Source organism: Glycine max, chromosome 19, assembly GCF_000004515.6.
Source record: "Glycine max cultivar Williams 82 chromosome 19, Glycine_max_v4.0, whole genome shotgun sequence".
Lineage (NCBI taxonomy): Eukaryota > Viridiplantae > Streptophyta > Magnoliopsida > Fabales > Fabaceae > Glycine > Glycine max.
The window spans coordinates 50240222-50263835 of NC_038255.2; the positions used below are offsets into that span (position 1 = coordinate 50240222).

Here is a 23614-nt window from a genome sequence, read left to right on the forward strand (position 1 = left end):
AGTTTGAAAAAAAAACACAAAGAATGCGAATGTAATAAGCTTTAACCCAAAAGGAAAATTTACACCAATAGGCATGAATAATCATATAAATGTACTTGATATTGCATCTTAATCTAAAACCTTAAAGTTCAAATTTATGTATTTCACCTCACTCTTTTCTCCAACACCAAGCAACAATATCCTTGAAGGACTTTGATCAAAGTTGGTGTACATTTTTCATAACAAATATTGTTCCCCTGTTAAGAAGATTTGGAAACTAAATTCAACAATCCTAACTTGAGCTTCATTCAATTTCGCAGGGCATTATTAAATTATGCAAAAACAGTGAAGAAACAATTCAGTCAGTTGTAATACAATATGAGAAAAATAAAATTGAAAATAGGAATAGCAAGTGCTGCCTCAAGCGAAGCTCATTAAATACAAAGAACATTGATGGAATAGAGGGGGTGGTGGTCGGGGGAACCGAGCAATTTTATCGTTCTGAGTTATCTTGGAGGCACCAACGATCATACTGTTGCTAATTAACATATAGTATTATACCATCATGTAATCAGTGAATACCTATGCCTCTCAACCAGACTCCGCGGCGGCGGTGGGTGGTCGAAGCCGCCGTTGCGGACGCAGCTGAACAGCGAGGAACGTGGATGCATCGGCATGGCGACCAAAATCAAGGTTGATGCGTTGTGATGGGAGACGACTGAAGCCGTGAGGATCAGAAAGGCAATGGCAAAGGCGGTGGCACTGATCTCGAGACGACTTTCGTACTGGACGTCGATGGAGTAGTCGAGGTGTTTCACGTCCGGCAACGGCGTGCCAGCAAGGAGAATGCGGCGAGGGACATGCACCCAGCCTGTCCTTAGAGGACAGAGACAGAGAAAGAAAGAATAAAAATCTAATAACTGTATGGGTGAGATTGATCTCACATATATAACCAGTCCACGTTAGCCGTTGTCTGCAAAAACATTGTAGGGAGCATAGCTTGTGTTTAAGCAAAGGAGTGGTTGAGGGTCGGAGGAGAAGATTGTTCCAGGGATATTATTGAGCCGCGTTTTCTGGATGAGAGACTTGTTTCTTCTTTCTCCACTTTCTTTTGCTTGCTGTAGCAATTCAAATAAGCACGCCCACTCGCCTGGTCTAGAATCATCTCTACTTTAGTCATTCAGATTCTTTTTTTTTAGTCTTAAATTAATTTATAAAATGGTACTAGTTATTTTATTTTTTTTTAGCGTAAAAAGGTAATAGAGTAAAGTAACAAATGAAGAATGATTTTTTTTCAAAGTTAGTAAAATTCCTTTTCTTATTTATTGATATACACGTATTAAGAAATAAGTAATTGCTATATATTCAGATTAAAATATCTTTATTTAACTCCTCTTTCTTCTTTTAGCGTCAAAACAATTTTTCAATTTAACAACCCATCTAAAGTTTAATCCTTTACAACAGTTGACAATGTCATAAGAAATTAAAAATAATATAGTTTATAGAAAAATAATATAATTTATCTCTATTTAATAATATCATTCCTAAAATTTATTTTTTTATTTAATTATAACTATTTTCAAAAATTCTATTTTATTCATGATATTAAATTTTAGTGAAGAAAATTTTAGAAATATCCTTATTTTTATTTAAGATTGGTAAAATTAAATAATTTCAACTAATTTTCTTTATCAGTTAATTATTGTTATTTATGTATGAGTTTACAATACCTAATTACTTAATTCATCAAGATTTTTAAAAAGTAATTAATTTAGTTGATATCAATGAATTTATGTTAAATTTATAATTTTTTTTACAAAAATATCATTGTCATTAATATTTATCTCTCTCTTTCAACTTTTAGTCTATATGTTTAGACATGACAAGAAAATTCATACTAGTGAGTATCCACCCGAATCCGTCCCGATTTTGATGGATAATATCCGAATTGACCAGATATGGGTTCGGGTTTGGATTTTCCCCTATAATCAAAAGTCGGGATACGGGTATGAGATTATTAGATTCGTCCCTACCTGAACCCAAACCCGCCCAGCCACTTAACATCTTTAAAATTTTTGCATAATTTAATAAAAAAAGATAGAATTTTTATTACTAGTTAATTTTATTTTAGAATTTTTACATAATTTAATATTATTTTCTTAACGATTTTTGTAGACACGTGCGCTATAATAAATTTATAGATATATAAGTGGTTAAAAATAATGTTTGACAATCAATTTATTATTTTTTTAAATTAAATTTTTAATATTTTTCTAATTTGAATTGTATATGGGATGGGATCGAGAATACCCGATACTCGACCGGTATGAGGATGAGATAATAAACTTTAACCTATCAGGTATCGGGTACGGGTATGAAAATATGTTGGGGGTGGGAGTAAGGGATTGAGGAAACAATACCTGTATCTGTCCTGCCCCATTGTCATGTCTATGTATATTCTCTTTCTTTCTCTCTTTTTTATTTTTAATTAAGGGAGTGTTTCGGGGGTAAATTTTTTTATGCTAAAAAATTGTTTTCTAAGAATAAATGAAATTTATTTGGTTGACCATTAAAATCTTAAGATAAGTTTTATAAGATTCAAAGAGGTATGAAATATTTTTATCACATTAAATAATTTAATAAAGTAAGATGATATTTTATTGTAATAAAAAATTAACCGGCAAACTAAACTCTACCTAAATAAACAATTTTTAAAATAAATACATTTAATAAAGAAAAAATAAAATACATTTTAACATTTCTTTAAATAAATAAAAAATACAAAAAGTACTTCTAAATTGATCTCATCCTTTAAAAAATTCAAATTCAAATTTGTTGAGTAATAACTTATTAACTTAATTCTTCAATAAAATATTATTTTCAAATTATCAATAACTCTCTCATTATTTTTTATTACGAAAAAAAATTATACATGTTCAATTTTTTAAATTATGACATGAATTCTGTCTCCATAAATATGGATATAGGACAAAAAAAAAATGGGGATCACTTTTTTTTCGTTCTTATCCTAGTCTTTTTTGTGTAAGTAAAATAAATGGGGGTTTCCAAAAATTAAAGGATTATTTTGTTTCTGATAATTATTTATTTAATCAGTGGATGAAAGTATACTCTGGATCGAACTTATAGAGAGTATTATCTTCTTTTTTCTACCAATAGAAAGTCCCAATTAGTATTCTTTTTCTATTATACGTAAATATACATGTTCTTTTGGATATTTTTAAAAATATACGTTACTAATTATTTGTGGGAAAGTTTATGTGAGAAATTGATTAAAAAATATTTTGAAAAAAATATTATTTCTTAAGAATGTTATTTTTTTTTTAAAATTTGATATCAGGAAACTAAGTTTCTTAATTCATGATTTTTGAAAAATAAATTTTTTCCCAAGAATATTATAGTGTAAAAATAATTGATATAAAAAATATTATAGACTAGATCTTGTATAAAAGAATTAATGTTATTTTAAATTTAAATCTTATAAATAATTAAATAGTAACGGGGGAGGGAGTATTTTTTTTCTTTACTCACTTTGATAGATAGTACTGTACTACTTTATTCACGGGTAATGAGTTAACATATTATTGATGGATCATATAAAAATGGGTTATTATGTAAGGTAGGACGTGAAATAGAAAAATCTCAGATAAAAACATTTTAGCAAATTTGTACTACCGAAACGTAAATTAAAGGAAAAGAAAAAAGAAAAAACAAAAGCAGAGAAGAACAAAAAAAACCAGAAGTTTGTTTTACTAAGGTCCACCATCCCCTCAAATTCAAGAAACCGAAGCTAGAGAACTACGAGGAAGAGGAGGAAGAGCAGCAACAACTGTAAGCACAAACAGTCACTTTCAAACACCAACAACTGTGTGTGTCTAAACTAAGGTGCTCTATCTCTTTCTCTCTCTGTTTTTTTTCTCTCCCAATAATTGTTTACACATGTTTTCAGCTCAAGTCTCTTCCTCCACCTCTTGTTTTGCATCATGTTCCCAATTAGCTTTCTCGTACAAGTTTCTGGATGTTTGGATTTCCTTTGTGCCAAAAACCAAAATCAATTTTTATAGAATTCACATGTGTGTGTATGTTGGTCGCGTTCTCTGAATTGCCTTGCCAAGGGAAATCCGACCTCTTAGTTTACGAAATTTAGATTAACGATTCAGAAATTGAAATTTCCAGATTGCAAATTGTTGGATCCGAAGGGAGTGTTAACAGTTACGGTCGTGGTTTGAATTTGGTGTATGACCTAAGTGAGCAATGTGGTCCTCGTTCCGTGAGTGTGACCCCTTGGCTTGAAGCTTGAATATGAATCCCTCAAATATATTATCATAAGACTATGTTGTGCGTGGGTTTTATGCTGCTTTCTTGCTTCTTCAAAAGAAAACCCTCACATGTTTCTGAATCAAAATAGGCGCAGTTACTACTGCTAAGTAGAAAGATGAAAGCGTTCTTTGTTTTAATGCCTGCGAGAGGGGGTTAGACTGATTGGAGATTTGGAGGTCACTAGGTTTTTGTTCTTTTTAAATGAACTTGCAGTTACTGTGATGTCCTCCTATATTTCCTGAGTGAGAATATGATCTGTGTTTAACTATTCCTAAGAAAACAAACACAATGAAGCTGTCCTGTGCGGGCAACAGTTTTGACAAATTAATCACTGGAATTGTGTGCAGGACCAATTAACCATTTGGGAAGTTTAGGCAAGGTCATGTTGGCAAAAATGGAATACTGAAGAGTGATATTCTTCTGAAATGTGGATTTTCCGTGGGCTATGACCAGTTAGATGGTGGTGGATAAGTTATAGGAATCTGCAACTATAAATGCAGCTTGTGGATACATGTAGTTGAACAAGTTCCATAGAAACTACCAAGGATTAAAGTTATCCCTTTTATATGGTTGCTGTGACAAAGCTCTTTCTTCACCTAAAACCATTAGATCTGACAGACCAAATTCTGAATTTTGATTATGGCATTAAGCATAATTTAGCCATAATCCTGCAATTATATTATTAATGTAATGCTTGATTTCAATCCTCATCCCCTGGCTCCTTAAATATATTATTTTCATTGTCTATCTAATTAAAATTAAGAAAGTGAAATAAAAGGCTTCCAAGTTTACAACATTAAGTTAAAGGGATGGAGAACTAGAATCATCTAATTATTTTTGTGTAATTTTTTCTATGTATTGAGTTATACAGACTCTCGCATAGGAGATTTTACAATAACTTGAAATCGTAATGATTGTAATTAAATTAACCAAAGCAATTGCCTTTCCTTACTAAAGAAATCCTTAGTTCAAATCCAAGGGATTGGTCTAGTGGAGTAAGACAAAGTCTTGTATTTCATAGTTTATAGACTCAAGCTCCCCCTTATTTCCTTGATATTAGGTAAATGTAAGTTATCTATAAGTGCTCTTTGAGTTCAAGGGCTTTCCCTATGTTAAACGATTGACAAATGCACCAAATTATCACAAGTAGTAAAGTAAAATGGAAGACTGAGTGTCGAGTTCAAAGGGACTTTGTTTGTACTTAGATTGGTTCATATCCAATTTTCAAGCAATTAATTGAAGAGAAGGGATGATGAGTAAAAAGTAAAGTAAAGTCATTGAAACTGTAAAAATTGCAATTGAGTAAGACAAAAGACGAACACTTTTTAAATGCTAGGATTAATTTAGACTGCAAATGTGTTGGGGTCTAGCATATCAAACTACCAAACTACTTGTGATGTAATGTTAATAATTTTTCTCTATCTAATATTATTCCAGTTTTTATCCACATCTACTACTCTAACCCTGATTCCTCAAGTGAAATTGCATTAAGAATAGAGATGCATGTATAGGCCAAACAAAAATCATTCTATTCCTAGACATGATTCATTTAGATGTCTTTTTCGAGTTCTTTAGAAAATAAGTACTTTCCAATGCCTAAATCCTAAACAGATGCATGAGTATGGGTGATCAGACCACAATCAATAACAATAAACACAAAAAAGGAACAATAAGAACTGGAATTGCATTAAATAGATAGTAGGTAAAGAATTACATTGCAAGAGTTTGGCCGTTAGGCTTTCAACAATGGGGTTTAGCCTATCATTGGCATGAGAGATTACACTTTAGGGGTTAATGGGGATAAAAGAAGAATAGGGATGGAGAGAGAGGGGATGAATAGCTCTAGAGATGAGGGTTTCCCCTAGTTGAGATGCTCAGGTTTTGGATGTATTCAGTCGAGAGCTCTGAGTCTCGGTGTGTCTTTCTCCTTTGCTTCCTATTCCTTTTATAGGCCTGAGTTAGTTTAAAATTAACACGACTTCGCGCTAAGCGCGACATCTTGGGCTTAGTGAGTATGACGGTGATCACACGCTTAGCGCGGGATTCGCGCTAAGCACGCCTTCATGTTCTTCGTGGGTCTTCTTCGTGCTAAGTTTGGACTGACCGTTGAGCGAGGCGTCGCGTTGGGCTTGTCTTGCACGTTAAGCGAGATGTCCCAACTTCAACTTTTTCTTCAAGGCTTTTTTTTTTCTTCAATTTTTCTCTAAAATGCTTGTAATTTTCCTTCTTTTGAATCCTGTTGGTCAAGAATTAAAATGATATGAAAATCCTCATTATTCTCTTAAAAACAAACAGGAAAGTAGAGGAAATCTAACAATTCTTGTCTGATTTGACTGTCAATTAATCCTAAATTTCGCAGTTATCACCCTATCTTGGACTAAGGCACCATCCTGGCATCTCCTCTTCCTAATTTTATTTCATGAAAAAAATGCTTAGTTCAAATTATGTTACTTGGGTTTCTTACAAAATTTGAACTTCTATTTATGGAAGAACTTATTGATTTTATGCTAGAGGTGAATGTTGTACTTCTGCAACTCCCCGTTTGTTTACAGTTTGTATGTTCTTTACTTGTACAATGATCTCAAATTTCCATTTTGTTTCAATAACTTTCTGTTCTGAACTGTTTATAGAATTTAACCATTCCTTCTGTTATGTATTGCAGAGTCTGTAATTGGCTGGAAGTTTGATATGATGACAATTTTCAATTCCTATCCTTGGAAGCCCTTGATAATTCATAAACATGATGGAAAACCTTAGAGTCAGATAACATTGATCTTTCCTTGTTTTGGTGGATATATGGCTAATCATTCTTTAGTTTTAGATAACAACACATCTGTTAGTACTGTTACTGTAGCAGAGCAGCCTTTAGTCATTGGGCAAGAGTTTCCAGATGTGGAAACCTGTCGAAGAACAATGAAAGATATTGCCATTGCTATGCATTTTGATCTTCGGATAGTTAAGTCAGATCGCAGTCGATTTATAGCAAAATGCTCCAAAGAAGGGTGTCCATGGCGTGTCCATGTAGCAAAGTGTCCCGGTGTTCCAACTTTTACCGTAAGAACTCTGCATGGAGAGCATACTTGTGAGGGAGTTCAGAACCTTCATCATCAGCAGGCATCAGTAGGTTGGGTTGCAAGATCTGTTGAAGCACGCATTCGAGATAATCCACAATACAAACCAAGGGAAATACTGCAAGATATTCGTGATCAGCATGGAATTGCTGTTTCTTACATGCAAGCCTGGCGGGGGAAGGAGCGTAGCATGGCTGCACTTCATGGAACATTTGAAGAGGGTTACCGTCTTCTCCCTGCTTATTGTGAACAAATAAGGAAAACCAACCCTGGTAGCATTGCATCTGTTGTTGCCACTGGACAAGAAAATTATTTTCAACGACTGTTTATTTCTTATCGTGCATCAATTTATGGGTTTATAAATGCTTGTAGGCCACTTTTAGAACTTGACAGAGCACATCTTAAAGGAAAATACCTAGGTACATTGCTCTGTGCTGCAGCTGTTGATGCTGATGATGCTTTGTTTCCTTTGGCTATAGCTGTTGTTGATGCTGAAAGTGATGAAAACTGGATGTGGTTCATGTCAGAATTGCGGAAACTTCTAGGAGTAAACACAGACAACATGCCTAGACTGACAATATTGTCTGAAAGGCAAAGAGGCTTGGTGGAGGCCGTAGAAACACATTTTCCTACTGCTTCACATGGTTTCTGTCTGCGTTATGTTAGTGAAAATTTTCGTGATACATTTAAAAATACAAAGTTGGTAAACATCTTTTGGAATGCTGTTTATGCGCTCACTGCTGCTGAATTTGAAAGCAAGATCACCGAGATGATGGAAATTTCACAAGATGTCATATCATGGTTTCAACAATTTCCTCCCTATCTTTGGGCGGTGGCATACTTTGACAGTGTTCGATATGGCCATTTCACACTTGGGGTAACAGAATTATTGTATAACTGGGCCCTTGAATGTCATGAGCTCCCTGTAGTACAGATGATGGAACACATCCGCCAGCAGATGGTATCTTGGTTTAATGATCGGCAGGATATGGGCATGACGTGGACGTCAATTCTTGTACCATCTGCTGAGAAGCGGATTATGGAAGCAATTGCTGATGCTCATTGCTATCAAGTGCTCCGGGCAAATGAAGTTGAGTTTGAAATTGTGTCAACTGAGAGGACCAATATTGTGGATATACGGAGTCGTGAGTGCTCTTGTCGCCGTTGGCAGTTGTATGGCTTACCTTGTGCCCATGCTGCTGCTGCACTTATTTCTTGTGGGCACAATGCCCACATGTTTGCTGAACCATGCTTCACTGTACAAAGTTACAGAATGACTTATTCACAGATGATTAATCCTATACCAGATAAGAGCCAGTGGAGAGATCAGGGAGAAGGAGCAGAAGGCGGAGGAGGTGCAAGGGTTGATATCATAATTCGCCCACCAAAGACTCGCCGGCCGCCTGGAAGGCCTAAAAAGAAGGTTCTACGAGTGGAGAACTTTAAGCGTCCCAAAAGAGTTGTTCAATGTGGTCGCTGTCATATGTTAGGACATTCTCAAAAGAAATGCACAATGCCCATTTGAAAAATTTGTTTACTTGTTAAAATATCTTTTGTTTCAGGGACATATAAGCAATAGATCGAATGTTGTGTTTGTATTGTAATTTAAATGTATTCTGAACAAGTCAATGACAAAATAAGAATCCATTAGTTTTTGCCAAGGTTCTCATCAAATGGTAGCGGGCTGTCTGCATGGCTGTTTTCTCGTTTTACTTAATAATTGGTTAATGTCAGAAAATTGCCTTGCCGGTTTGTCTCTGTTCTGGATATTGTATCATAATTTTCATAATGATTTGAAGTTGGGCAAAATAACTTGGACTGGCATATCATCATTCCTCAAAATGCTGCTTGTTTTTCAGGTCTTTCAATTTTAGTTCTTAGTCATGTCTAGGAATAGTACATGCCTTTCTTGATTGTGTTTTTTATGAACTTGACTATAGAGAAATGATAAAGTCAAGAAAAGCATTTTCAAATGGCGTTACATGAGAAAGGCACAGATGCTTGGAGGATCTTATTTATTTGGAGTATTTATTACGACAGGTGAATGGAAGATGTAACCAGACATTTGCTTCTAATTGTTGCCCGTCGGGCCAGTTCTTGGCAGTATTTGCCCATTGCATCCCTAGATTTTTTTTTCCCCGATTTTGTTGTTTGCTTTCATAATGGTTGGATAAATTGTTGCTTCTACCTAATGCAGGTTTTCCAAATTTTAATTTTCAAGTCTGCATGCATTGAAATGCACCTGTTTTGGAAGCAAGGGCATTAATTATCAATTTATTACTGGTCAGACTTCGTTCTGTGATTGTTCAAGGGTCAGTTATGAAAGTCAAGGGCCCGAGTAAGAAGAAACTCAACACGATAGTAGAATTGAATACTAAAGCCACACAATTACAACGGTGACATTCCATGTTCCTATCATCAAATCTTAGACATTTAATTTGTTCATTTTTTGTATTCATTAGGGCAATCAAGAGCATGTTGCTGTCAAATTGAAAAAAGGACAAGGCATTCCTCAGAAGATGTGATCGCAGGTTAACATAAATATGTCAGCCTGATAAGTTTGGATAGTTGTCTTTAAATGAATAGAAATGACTCGCAGTAAATTAATGGAGTAATTAAAAGTATAAAAATATGATTTTAATTTTTGAAATATTAAATAACAGGCGTTTTAACCTTTGACATTAACAAACAATGATCATAAATTAGTTACTGTTCATCATATATATTTCCAGTAACTAATTTATTGCATATCAATAGAATCATGTTCACTTTGGTATCAATTTTTATTAGTAGTAGTAGGACAGCCATTATCAAATGAGAAAATTTATTATGACATTCCCCAAGTTGGCGATCCTCTCTCTAGAGTGAGTAGTCATAAAAATATCTCCGTGTATATATGTATTTAGCATTTAACACCGAGGCCCAGAGATGGTTAGAAGATTTTAAAATATTCCAAACCAGCTTTCCAAGTAAAGCTTTATTGTGGTGCCTAGCAACACTTGCTATTAGCTATATCCCTCCATGCTTCCTTGGTTCAGTCACCTCTCTCCAACCGTCCATATGAATTGCTTTATCTCTTTCAAATTATGAAGAGCGTTATTACTAATCACCAATAGTAATTAATAAATAATGATTCTTCTGACCTTTAGAATAAGTGAGATTACATGAAAGCAATGCATGACTTTTTCGCATACAGTAGATGCATTGAGCTTCTGGTTCATACGTAGCACTGCATCTAATCATTATTGAATATTGATTAAGCCGGCGGCCTTTGGTTAAATCATTGATGCGTGCACCCTTTTCTTCCGTAAAAACAGTTCCTACTTCCTGGTACTTACCAATGACCATGCATGCACCTACCATACAGAAGTAAAGAATAGTGTTATTTATCACGAATCAAAGGCAAATAATCTTCACTCATCTTATGTATATAAATAAAATGAAATGGAAAGAAATCGATGACACGTTATGTACATTCATTCTTTCATCCATCACTCAGAAATTTGTTTTGGTTCAAAACATCAATTGTGAGTAACTAACTCTTAAGACTCCTCATTCACGTGCATATCAGTGGAAGAGCATGAACTTATTTTGTTCATCACACATCAATATTATTATCATCCTCTCGATCTGGTCCTTCTTACCCGTGCTATGCCTATGCAACTCAAAAGCTACGTATATAGTCCACATGGACAAGTCTCACATGCCCAAAGTTTTCACCTCCTACCATAACTGGTATTCATCCACCCTTATCGACTCTGCTGCCACTCCTTCCATTTTGTACTCTTACGACAATGCACTTCACGGCTTCAGCGTTTCCTTATCACAAGAACAATTGGAGACTCTAAAACAAACCCCAGGTTTCATCTCAGCATACAGAGACAGAGAAACCACGCTGGACACCACCCAGTCTTACACCTTCCTCTCTCTCAACCACTCCCATGGCCTCTGGCCTGCTTCCAACTACGCCCAAAACGTCGTCGTTGGCGTCATCGATTCCGGAATCTGGCCTGAGAGCGAAAGCTTCAAAGACCATGGAATGGAAACTCAAACTCCTCCGAAATGGAAGGGAAAGTGCGAGGGTGGTCAAAACTTTGACTCCTCCCTATGTAACTCCAAACTCATAGGCGCAACCTACTTCAACAAAGGTCTTCTCGCAGCGCACCAAGCTGACGCTACCAAAATTGGAGCCGACTCAGTTAGAGACACCGTGGGACACGGGACCCACACTGCATCCACGGTGGCAGGAAACTACGTGAACGGGGCCTCGTATTTCGGTTACGCTAAGGGCACAGCCAGAGGAATTGCGCCACGTGCTAAAATTGCCGTGTACAAGGTTGCGTGGGCACAAGAAGTCTACGCCTCCGACATCCTAGCAGGTTTGGACAAAGCCATCGCCGACGGAGTGGACGTGATTTCAATCTCAATGGGGTTGAACATGGCGCCCTTGTATGAGGATCCTGTAGCCATAGCCGCATTCTCAGCTATGGAAAAAGGAGTTGTGGTTTCAGCTTCAGCGGGGAACGCAGGCCCGTTACTGGGGACCTTACATAACGGGATTCCGTGGGTTTTGACGGTTGGAGCGAGCAACACAGAACGTGTTTTCGGGGGGACGTTAATTCTGGGGAACGGGAAGAGGTTTTCGGGGTGGACACTGTTCCCAGCGAGTGCCACGGTCAACGGCCTTCCTCTGGTTTACCATAAGAACGTTTCGGCGTGTGACTCTTCACAACTCCTGTCACGTGTGGCGCGAGGGGGCGTGGTCATATGCGATTCTGCCGATGTTAACCTTAACGAACAGATGGAGCACGTGACTTTGTCTGGAGTGTACGGAGCGGTGTTTATATCAAGCGATCCCAAAGTGTTTGAACGGAGAAAAATGACGTGTCCCGGCCTTGTCATTAGCCCTCGGGATGGGGAAAATGTGATCAAATATGCACGAGGGACTCCACGCGCTTCCGCGACTATAAAGTTTCAAGAAACCTACCTTGGACCCAAACGGGCTCCCACGGTGGCCAGTTACAGTTCCAGAGGCCCGTCTTCGGAGTGCCCGTGGGTATTGAAGCCCGACGTCGTGGCCCCTGGCTCGTCCATTTTGGCCGCTTGGATTCCGGATGTGCCCGCGGCCCGAATTGGCCCAAATGTGGTTTTAAATACTGAATACAATTTGATGTCGGGAACGTCGATGGCCTGCCCTCATGCTTCCGGGGTGGTGGCTCTGTTGAAGAATGCACATCCTGAATGGAGTGCTTCTGCTATTAGGTCTGCGTTGACTACCACGGCTAACCCACTGGATAACACCGGAAAGCCCATTGAGGAAAGCGGAGACTGGCCTCAACGGGCTTCTCCTCTAGCCATGGGGGCTGGCCTTATTGACCCTAACCGGGCCCTTGACCCGGGCTTGGTTTATGATGCCAGCCCTCAAGACTATGTTAACCTCCTCTGTGCGATGAATTTGACCCAGGCCCAAATCATGGCCATTACTAGATCAAAGGCCTACTCTAATTGCTCCAGAGCATCCTATGACCTCAATTATCCTTCTTTCGTGGCTTTCTATGCTGACAAGAGTGTGAAAGTGGAGACAAAATTCCGGAGGATTGTGACTTACGTTGGAGATGGTCCGGCTGTTTACACTGCTCGAGTGAGCTCCTACAATGGCACTGCAATCTCCGTATCTCCCAATAGGCTGGTCTTCAAGAATAAACATGAGAAACGGAAATTCACTTTGAGCTTCAAGTCTCAAATGGACAAGGACTATGATGTGGCTTTTGGTTCACTCCAATGGGTTGAAGAAACTGGAAGGCATCTTGTTAGGAGTCCCGTTGTACTGGTACCTAGGAACGTTGCCTTCAACTTCCAAACTCGGATTTAACTTCTTCACCTTCTATTCTGCTTATCATCTACTCTTCCCTTGAATATCAATATATCATTGATTATCTTTCTTTACTGGAAGGAATATCATTGATTATCGTTATTATCTTTCATATAATTAAATAAAAGACTTATTTAATTAGTATTTAAATGAGTGATGATATAGCATGCATGTGCGTAGAGTTTTTTTTTTCTCCTTTTAAAAAAATAACAAATAAACTTCATTTAAGTGTACCAAATCAATAACATTAACTAATAGCAATTCTATCTTTAATGTTATCTGATTTGAGGGTTTAATGTTAGCTTAAATCCTTATGCTAATATTTTTTTTAATGAAAATAAATAAATAAAATTTCTTGCAAAAGAATGTATGTGTGTTTTTAAAAAAAAAAACAAAAAATATTTTCTTGGGATAAAATAAATATTACTCCCTCCGTTTCAAAATACATGTCCATTTTGGAGAAATTTTTTGTTTCAAAATACATGTCCATTTGATAGTTTAAGGATGCATTTTGACTATTTTGCCCTTGCCTACTAATTAATTGGATTCTAGTTTTTTGTCCACAATAATTAACTCTTATATATACTGAAATTATAAGTGTTTTTGAAAAAATGGTGGGAAATACAAATTTTAATTTAACTTTGGTGGTAAACATTTTAAGATTAGAGTATAATTAATAATGGAGGGAAGTTTTTTCAATTGAGTTTTAAAAAACTTTGATAACCGAACTATGCCAATTGAGCTTTTCAATATCGAAGCAAAAATAATACTACCATTTAGTAGTATTGGTATTGCCAGTATGTATTGGTATTGTAATTTGATTAACTTTAATTAATTTTGGTATTGGGAGTAATTATGAGGTGGGATAAATAAATATAAAATGGAGAAAATAAAGGACAAGGGTAAAATAAGAACTTTTGTGTCAAATTAGCCTGTCCTTGGTTACCGCAATTTCTCAAAAATGGACATGTATTTTGAAACGGAGGGAGTATAAAGTTACATCGTTTTATGCCATTAATTATAGGTACCATTTTTAAACCAAAAATATAAGGTATTAATATCTTCTTTATTATAATTGACTCTTAACCTATCTTTGATTTGAAAGGTCATTTTTAAAAGGATTTTCTAATGTTTTTCCTGAAGATAAAAATATTAATGACTATTTCATTTTAGATATTCATGTATTGTCGTTATGACCCAGATTACAACAATTTTAAACCAAAATGAGAACTACTTCTTAAAAACTTAAATCACATGACAACATTCATTTTCGAATTGTATCCGTGTCATAGCTCAATCCATTCTTGTCGAGCTTATACTCAGAGGTTCCATCAAACCTACTACGACTACAACTTTCCCATGGGCCTCGTGGAATTCCATCAACAGTCCAGCGAACCATAATGACATCCTCAGCAGGCTGCCACACTCTGCTTAAGTCAATCCACAAAGCCTTGAAAAACATCCTGCCATGAAACCCTAGAGCCCAGAATATTGACTTGTAATTCTCAATGCCAACGAACGTGTTCAAAGGATCTTTAAATACGATATCATCCCTGAAAGAAGAAAAAAAAATGAATTTGCATATGGTCATAACACACACACAAAATAAAAGGCAAAACAATAACAACTATGCAAATGAGAGAGGGAAATGGGAACCTGTAGATGTCGAAGGAGAGTTCTCTGTAGAAGAGAGCAGGGAAGTCCTCTCTCAGGGACCGAATAGAATACCCCAAATTTACATAGTATTGTTGCTTGTCTTCTGATACTTAACTTTGCAACTCACTTTTAACCCAATGGTCTTGCCCCTTGTGATGAGTTTTAAGTTGTGGAGTTTACTGGGTTTAGGGTTAGGGTTGTGTACAATTTTGGGGACAAAGGACGTTTCCGGGGAAAAGATGAGAAGGGACATAGTTGTGGGTCAGAAATTTTCTATGAAAATGCCATTCCTGCACAAGAAGAAAAGAAAAGGGAGGGGACGAAAGCAAGATTAGACATATCGAGTTATTAAGTGGGAAAAGTGTGTGATTGGTTGGATTTGGATTTTCTCTCTTTCTTTCTACTTTTTAATGTTACCTTACGTATGGGGTTTGATAGAGAAAAAACGAACAAAGAAAGGACGGAGATGGCGATAAAAACTTGGACAACAGAATAATGCGTCATGAAAGATTAGAATCTTTGGGTGCCTTGCCTTTAGTTGAGACCAGAGCATATTCCCTAACTTTTTTTTCCCCCTTCATTTTTCTCTATCTTTATACCCGTTTTAAAATAAATAATTCTTAATCCTCCTATTATTTTCTTTTACAAATCCTCCTATTACATCTGATGATAAGTTTTAAATATGTTTTATACTTCCAAGACAATAAATTATTTTACTTTTCATTTAATACTTTTTATTTATTATAAAAAGTAGGAGGAGGATTTAGCATTACTCTTTTAAAATTGGACTTAGCTTGCTTATTTTTTAAAGTGGGAAAATATAATCTAAAGAAATTAAAAGCTGAGATTTTAAAATCACATAATTTATTGTTTATGTATGTATGTTTATAAATATAAGCATGATATGTTAAGAGAAAAAAATTGATACAACGTGTAAATAAGATGTTTATAATGTAGAACCAGTTCATATAAAAATGGATATAAGAAAGCAAAGGGCATGGATGTCTTTTGATGTTAAATTGCCGTTTCCGTTACAACAGAGAACATAATGATTCTTAATTAACTAATTGTGTTGGGTGATTTTCGGATGTAATGAAAGGAGTGATAGATTGTCTTTGGAATTTGACTGTGTTGTCTTCTTCTTTGTGACTCTCTCTCTTCAGTTCTTGAATTTGATCCTCCTGTGTTGCTTTTCCCACCAAACCAAACTAAATACTACCTGATATTAATGTTGTAGTTCTTTTATGGAACATTGTGCCATGACATTCGACGAGGTTTCCATGGAACACAACAAGAGCTTCATCTTCGCCCTGCAGGTCATTAGATCTCTTTCTTTTTATTTCTACCACAATTGCCATTCATTTCAACTTACTAAACTGAATTACCGTGTCTGTTGCTATTGTTTCTGATTTGTTCAAATTCATATCATCAAACATCGTTATGACATTACTAGATTTGGGACCTCTAAGCAATGCCAAAAAAAAAAAAAAAAGAAGATCATTACTCATTCTAATTGAGATACAAATCTTTCAGGAACTTAAGAACCTGAGGCCTCAACTCTATTCTGCTGCAGACTACTGTGAGAAATCTTATCTCAATAGTGATAAAAAACAAATGTAAGGATACTTGTTTGCTAATGAGTGTTTTAGTTTGTTGTTCTAGAAGGTGACCTTACCTCCTTCCCTTAATAAATTGCGCTAGTTAGTTCTTACCGGGCTGTCAATGTTACGGCTAAAGTTTTCTACTACATTGTGCATTTGGTATTTCTTTAAGTGCTAGTTGTATGATTTGATTTAGGTGGATAAAATAATATGTTGTAGACAAGAAAGTAGATTGAGAGTACTTAAAAAATAAGAAATTAATATAATGATTTCTGATAACAAATTTTGAATGGTCTTAAAGTCGACACTTAAAGGACATTAACTAAAATTTGTTATTGTTAATGTAACTTCTATTGTGTTGGGCCCTGAACCCTGATCTTTCCCATAGAATTGTATGTAGGCAGAAGCACTTGTTGTACCATTGATTCTTACAATGTATGATTGTGTCTCCATAGTGAAGTTGGCGAGGATGGATGATATGGCATATGGTCATCCTTAAAAGGATGACTTGAATTTGTAACCTAGAAATTTTTGTGACTAGCTAATTTAACAGCATATGGGAGGGACAGTTCCTTTAATACAATATAATATAGGCTTGTTTGTAATCTGCCGGCTGATAATTCTTCTGTATTTGAACTGGTCCTGGCTGGTCCTACATTTATGCGTCAGGATACTTGAAAACCTGAAAGATTATGCAGCAAGGGCCCTTGTTAATGCTGTTGATCATCTAGGAACTGTGGCTTACAAGTTAAGTGACATTCTTGAGAAGCAAACATTTGATGTCTCAACCATGGATTTGAAGGTCTCTACGTTGAATCAGGTAATTACAAACATTTTTGAGAGATATCAAGTCAAAATACATAATTTCCAATTGGAGTGGAAGTGAGATATTTGCTTATTGCAGAGACTTCTTACATGCCATATGTACACCGATAAAGAAGGTCTTCGGCAACAGCAGTTGTTGGCTTTCATTCCCAGACATCATAAGCACTACATTTTGCCAAGTATGCTGAACTGTTCTCATTTTCCTTCAGAATAAATCATTGACTCTACAGATTTATGGATTTAGGTTTTCTTATGGTTCTCTTTGTTTCTGTTTAACAATGCAAGCTAGATTCCGTCCATAAAAAGGTACATTTTATCCCACACAGAAAGATTGGTGCAAGACAAAATTCATTTCAAACCAGAACTCGTCTTCATTCTTCAGGTCTGTTGGAAAATTGTCCCTTATGAAGTTTTTGGTTTTGACGTATGTTCTCCTCCCCTCCCCCTTTTCCTTTTCTTTTGGTTTGGTGGTAAGTGAACATCATATTATCTAACTGGATGTGTATTACTGTATCTAGGTACCCCTATTTCAAAAACTCTTTCATGGCATTTAGCATCAGAAACTAAGTTTACCTTAAAAAAACAGGCTTCACGCACTTCAAAAAAGTAAGTTTATAATTTGAGGCTGTGTAGGCCTGTTACTTTATTTGTGATGCACTCCATTGATGGCATTATTGTAGCCCAAGATATAGAGTGCTATTTTAATATTTTAAGACATCCACTTTTTCAGTGCCAAGGACTCAAAATTTTCTGCCAAGACCTCTGGAGTTTTCCACCTTTTAGGTATGCTGAATAGCTGTATCCCGTGTATTATATAATTCAGTTCAATTGGGCGAGCAATGGTTATGTGTATAAACAATAGCTCCTTACAATTCCTAGTTTTGTGCTTGTAGGTAGTGAAGGGAGTACGAGGATGAAAACCTCAGCAGCACAACCTCACTTGGCAAATGGAGTTCCTACTTCTGGTGCTGCCACCCAAACTTTGGGTGCCACAAGCAGGGTAATGTCACTTTCATCGGGTTCAAATGCCTGGTGTGCCATGTTTGATAGAATAGTAAAAAATGTGATTATTGTTGATCAATAAATATGTTGCTATTTATTTTAGTACGTTTGCAAAACTGATGAATTTTTTTAACATTGCCATGCAAGATCTTTGTCAGAATTTATCAGGGGTAGTAGTTTGGATTTTGCACGTGAATAAAGGTTCAGAGAGAAAAATTCACTTCTAGGATAGGATAATCTGTCTAATAGGCTTAAGGGGGGTATTTGGCTGATTTTATTGACAATTTTGTGAGTTCTTTATACCAGTAACTCAATCACTTAATACTTTCAAAAGAGTAATTGCTCAATTTACAAATGATACTACACTGGATATTTCTTCTCTTACATCCTCCTCCTATGTCCTATCTAACCACTTCTCCTAACCCACCTCAACTAATTGTCCTAACAAAGTAGCACACTCAGCATAAGGAAGGATTTATATACAGAATAGTTTCAACTTACAAAGGGAGTAATGAATCAAAGATGCAATTCACAAGAACTACTAAGCTAATAATTCTAACTCTATTTTCCTAAGTTACAATGAATCTAGGTAACTTGGAAGGTGGAACAACTTAATTATTTATGTAGTTTCCAACAAAAACATACTAGTACTAACAGTTCATAAAATTCACAACCAGGCTAGTATCAACACGAATCAAACTTTATTAAAAGCCGGTGCTTTTATGCTGCCCATTAAGCATTTGGTGCTGTATTTGCCTTATCTACCTGATCTTATATGGTTACTTCTGATGAAGATGTGCTTCTTATACAATATAATATATTTAAATTATGTGAATAGATACTATCCAAATTTACTCTTTGTTGACTCATTCGAACATTACATACATTGTTCGGATACAGCATGCATGATTTATTTCAATAGCAAAATGAAACTTTTATTTTAGATCCATTTTATGGATTTTGCATTTGCCCCCCTCTTTGTGGGGTTGTTTTCACATCCATTGGGGAAAAATATTTGTTTCTATTTTACTTCCACCAAATATTAGAATTCTATCTAACAGATGCACCAGTAGCTGAAATTATGGAGAATATATTCCAGCTAGCCAGTTTGCACGAATTTAAAGAGTTTGAGAGCTAAAGGGTGATTTTTTAGTGCTTTTGTGGCATAATAACTGTGGCAAAGTTACTGATGAAACTGTGTCTGCAGGATGCACTGAAGCGTTCCAAACCACTGACAGCATATGGTTCCTTTGATGATCGAAATGGACGTGAGGCTGTTCAAGTTCACACTCGCAGTAAAAGTGTGCTTTCTAGTTTCCTTGTCAAGCAAGCGGCAGCTAAGTTGAAGGCCGGTTCTGTCTTATGATACCTATCAAGGCAAATGCAAGCTCTGCATGATGTGGATAGATGTCACTTTTTTTTTTTATCACAGAGGAGTTAAGAATAATACCTCTTTAAGCAAACGCAAGCTCTGCAATGATTGGATAAATGTCTCCTTCTTTTTCTTTTTCTTTTCTTTTTTTTTTGTTTATAAAAGAAAAGTGTTAAGAAAACAACTTTGATATAATTCTCTTTTCGTTGACCATTCGTCCACTAATGAACAGAATTACATTAGTGTATATTTCTAGTTCTAGTCTTTGAATAATGATTGTTGAATCTTCTACTCACTAGATTACTCAAGATATATATATATATATATACTTTTGAATTATGATTTATATATAGGGGTAGTGAATTTTTTGCACCATATATATATTTGTATTGATGCTATAAAAAAGGGTTGACTTTCTTGTCTTGTGATGCTTCGTAAAGTTTTTCAAGTTGCTTGCTTGGGTGCCGTCAATACTTGTCGGGTTTTGGTGCCGTCCCAGTATTTTTTATTGTTTAAAAATTAAAAATAATAAACCTATTTTGACAAATAAAAAGCTTCTTCTCATCCAGAACTAACCGCTCCCGCATCAACGACTTCTATTCACAGGACCTTAGTCAGTCACCCTCTGTTATCCTTCTTCTCCTATTTCCTCCATAGCCACCGCGGTCCACCATCGTAAGACCTCCAAACCACCGCACCACATCAATTTTCATTGTGCTGCAGGTGTTTGATTAATTGCATGTGTGAGAAAATTGGGAGAACACTCTTCTAGTTTACTCTTGTTTTGTGGCCCAATGGAGGCTCACTGTTAGATACAAACCTCACTTTCTTTGCGCAACACCGAACCAAGAGAGTGAACTACCCCACCACACACAGTTAAGCCAATCAGGTATTAGTAATTTCTTGTTTTTATATTTGTTTTAATGCTGCTTTGCAGCAGTATTGTAGAGAGAAAGCCAAGACTCAAACAGAGGACAGAAACACAGAATCAATAGAAGAATGCAAGCGATAAGTTTGAGAATGGCTCATTACATTAACAGTCAGTTATCAAATGTCTAAAAGTGACATTTCTGACACTTTGCAATATTTGGTTTTAATGGCCTCTATTATCATATACCCAAATGTGCCTCATTATGTATTCACTTGAAAAAAGGCACTAGCCGCTAACAATTGGGGAAATTGCCCTCTAGAATTAAGTTAATCATAGTGATATACGTTTAGTTTTCGGAAGCTGATCCTTGAGTTGGGTTGCTTCATAAAAGGTTTAGATGCATATGATAGTTTGTACTACAGTCCTTGAAATGAAGCATGAACGTCAAGTTAAATAACATATCCGGTAGGCACCTTCGCTTAATTCCATGAATCCAAGTTTTTCTCTCATATCATATTAAGCATAATGACAACTGTGTTTCTTTTCCAGATGTTTTGCATTAATTTGGCTTATGTGCAGATACTACATACTGAGACTGTTTCTACTGACTCAACCTAATTTTCGTTGCAGTGTCGAGTTGATATATCTACATATAATTCACCATACATCTCTGTGACCCATCCTAGATCAGCAGGTTATAGATTTTTTTATTAGTTATTTTCACTGACTATTTATTCAGTTAATTTCTTTATTCCTTTTGAGGGTTGTATTACTTCATTTAAAGCATTTTATGGGAACTGTCATGTCTACTAATAATATCCTTAGCTTATCTGCTTTATCAATAAAGTTTTATCTTCTACAATAATCTGATTCCACTGTCATTTGGAATAGGACATGGCTTGCCTGTTTTAAGTGAAGAAAGTACCCTGGTATCTTCTGATACTGGCAAAGAAATTTGGGTCTCTGCTTCAATAGTACATGAGGTACAATATTCTCATCAATCCATATTCTAAATATTGCTTTACCTGTCAAATTTAGGATCTACAGTGGAATAAACACATTCTGACATTGCCAAACTAATTTTGTGAAAGTTTACATATATAGTTTTGAAGGAAGCCTGTTTTCTTTTAAGACAAAAAGATAGTTGTTTTTATCAAATTTCCTTATAGAAATGTCACTAACTTCATCACTTCAGATAGTGAGCACAATCAAATAAAAGCATTAGTGAAATTAGGCAGCTCCATCATTCCTTCAAAAATGTCATTAACTTCATCACAGCAGATGACAAGTGAAACTAAATGAAAGCAGTAATGGAATTAGGCAGCTCTATGACCGTCGTGTCCTCATTATCAATGTAATGTCTGCCTAAAAAATCAGCCGGATTTGGTTAAATCAGTTGAGGAGCTGTTAGTTGTTAGTGGCCATAATAAACTTGTACAGCTGGAGGATCTTACCTGATGCATGCATAGTTCCATATATATAGGTGACCCTTATATAATGTATAGGCAAATGAAAATTTTACATCATACATGCATAACACTGCTACTATAATCAAAGATCAGTGAGAAAGAAATGACAACCAACGGGTGTGAATTGTTAAAGGAGAAAGGGATGGTAATGAAATTATCTATTGTTGTAACATAAGTGATTACATGAAAAAAAAAAATATTTATTATTAGGCTAAATTAATGTTTTTGTCCTTTAATTTAATTTTAGAATCCGATTTGATTTTTTCAATTTTTAAATGATTTAATTTGATATTTTAATTTTTAAAATCCTTTCAATTAAATCTTTCTGTTCAAATTGGAACTAACGGTGTTAATGTTTAGACAATTATTGCTCGCAGGAATTCTGTATGGAGAAAACAGAGGATATTTTACAGGGTGTATATTTTAAAACAGATTATATGGTCATCAGAATCATTGTATTACATGAAATAAATACAAACACATTTATATCTAGAACCAGAATGATTCATCCACACTTTTTTAAAGTGGAGAGTACAAATGAAACATGAGACTCCATTAAGTCTAATAAGGTATCATTAATAACTGAATCAAGCTACTAACAAAAAGAAAACAAAAGACAATTCTAATTGGATGTCAGAAGCACATTCTTATAACCAATTATAAGAAGCAAAAATAGACAAAAGACAAACCTCAGCCACTGAGGTGTTGAAATGTTCGCTGCCTCTCCGCGATTAAAACCTACACAGCATACAGTCAAAGCATTTGAAATATTCAACTATTGGCTGAAACAGTAATAAAGTCCTTGAGCCTATGAGTAGCATTCTTAGACTTTTAGGTGTCTTACCATGACTAAACCCCTCTGGGAAACCTCACAACAAATTAAAGATGCACATAAACAACCGTACAGGGTCACTGAAAAAGAAAATAACACCTAGTAATTGCAACGATGTGAGCCTGGACGGAATGCTCATCAACGTGGCCACCCTATTGGCCGGGGGCATTACCAACCCTTTCGGGAATGCCTACTTCCAAGGACTCAAAAGCGTTAAATTCCGCAAGGCAATTAGAATGTGAAATAAAAATCTATTATGGTAAAAGCTATGCGTTTGCCGGGAGTCGAACCCGGGTCTATTGCTTGGAAGGCAATTATCCTAACCGTTGGACTACAAACGCTTGTTGATGCCAGGGATTCCTACAAATCTTTCTTTTCCTATAAACTTTACAGCTACATCTACCCATTCAAGATTTATATTTCTATCTTCTCAAATACTTTATTATATACATGTATATATATAATTCATTCTTTTTCTTGTTTTTATGTTAATTGATAATACATCTTAACACAGTCATTAGTTTTCAGTGTTATTAAATTTGATTAGATCATCAACTTGAGCAAAATATTAAATTTATTCGTTTTTAATCTAAATCGACTTGTTTTCGAATATGTGGATTCTAAAAGGGGGATAATTTTAATTCCGATATACAATCTGTATTCCAATATGATATACATCATGACTAAATCATATGTATGTGTATAAGTATAATAATTAATATATAA

At 35.6% G+C, this 23614-nt stretch overlaps 3 protein-coding genes, 1 non-coding gene and 1 pseudogene across 4 annotated transcripts; 3 read left to right on the forward strand and 2 right to left on the reverse strand.

The window, feature by feature from the left end:
- Positions 1-3629: 3629 nt before the first annotated feature.
- On the forward strand, positions 3630-9049 carry LOC100778655 (uncharacterized). Its single transcript, XM_003554692.5, has 2 exons — positions 3630-3882; positions 6980-9049. The coding sequence occupies exon 2, from the start codon at positions 7114-7116 to the stop codon at positions 8911-8913; it is 1800 nt and encodes a 599-aa protein (XP_003554740.1). The 5' UTR covers positions 3630-3882; positions 6980-7113; the 3' UTR covers positions 8914-9049.
- Positions 9050-10207: 1158 nt separating this feature from the next.
- Positions 10208-13404, forward strand: LOC100791444 (subtilisin-like protease SBT3). The gene has a single exon (XM_003553724.5). The coding sequence runs from the start codon at positions 10969-10971 to the stop codon at positions 13258-13260; it is 2292 nt and encodes a 763-aa protein (XP_003553772.1). The 5' UTR covers positions 10208-10968; the 3' UTR covers positions 13261-13404.
- A 988-nt stretch (positions 13405-14392) lies between these two features.
- On the reverse strand, positions 14393-15525 carry LOC100791966 (uncharacterized; annotated as a pseudogene).
- A 465-nt stretch (positions 15526-15990) lies between these two features.
- LOC100779192 (protein ABIL1) lies at positions 15991-19906 on the forward strand. The gene is made up of 9 exons (XM_003554693.5): positions 15991-16232; positions 16450-16532; positions 17187-17337; positions 17422-17521; positions 17632-17724; positions 17861-17948; positions 18073-18125; positions 18236-18342; positions 19552-19906. Exons 1-9 carry the CDS (start codon positions 16161-16163, stop codon positions 19708-19710), a joined length of 906 nt encoding a protein of 301 aa, XP_003554741.1. The 5' UTR covers positions 15991-16160; the 3' UTR covers positions 19711-19906.
- Positions 19907-23157: 3251 nt separating this feature from the next.
- Positions 23158-23229, reverse strand: TRNAG-UCC (transfer RNA glycine (anticodon UCC)). The gene has a single exon. It is a non-coding gene; the product is annotated as a tRNA-Gly (tRNA).
- Positions 23230-23614: the final 385 nt, after the last annotated feature.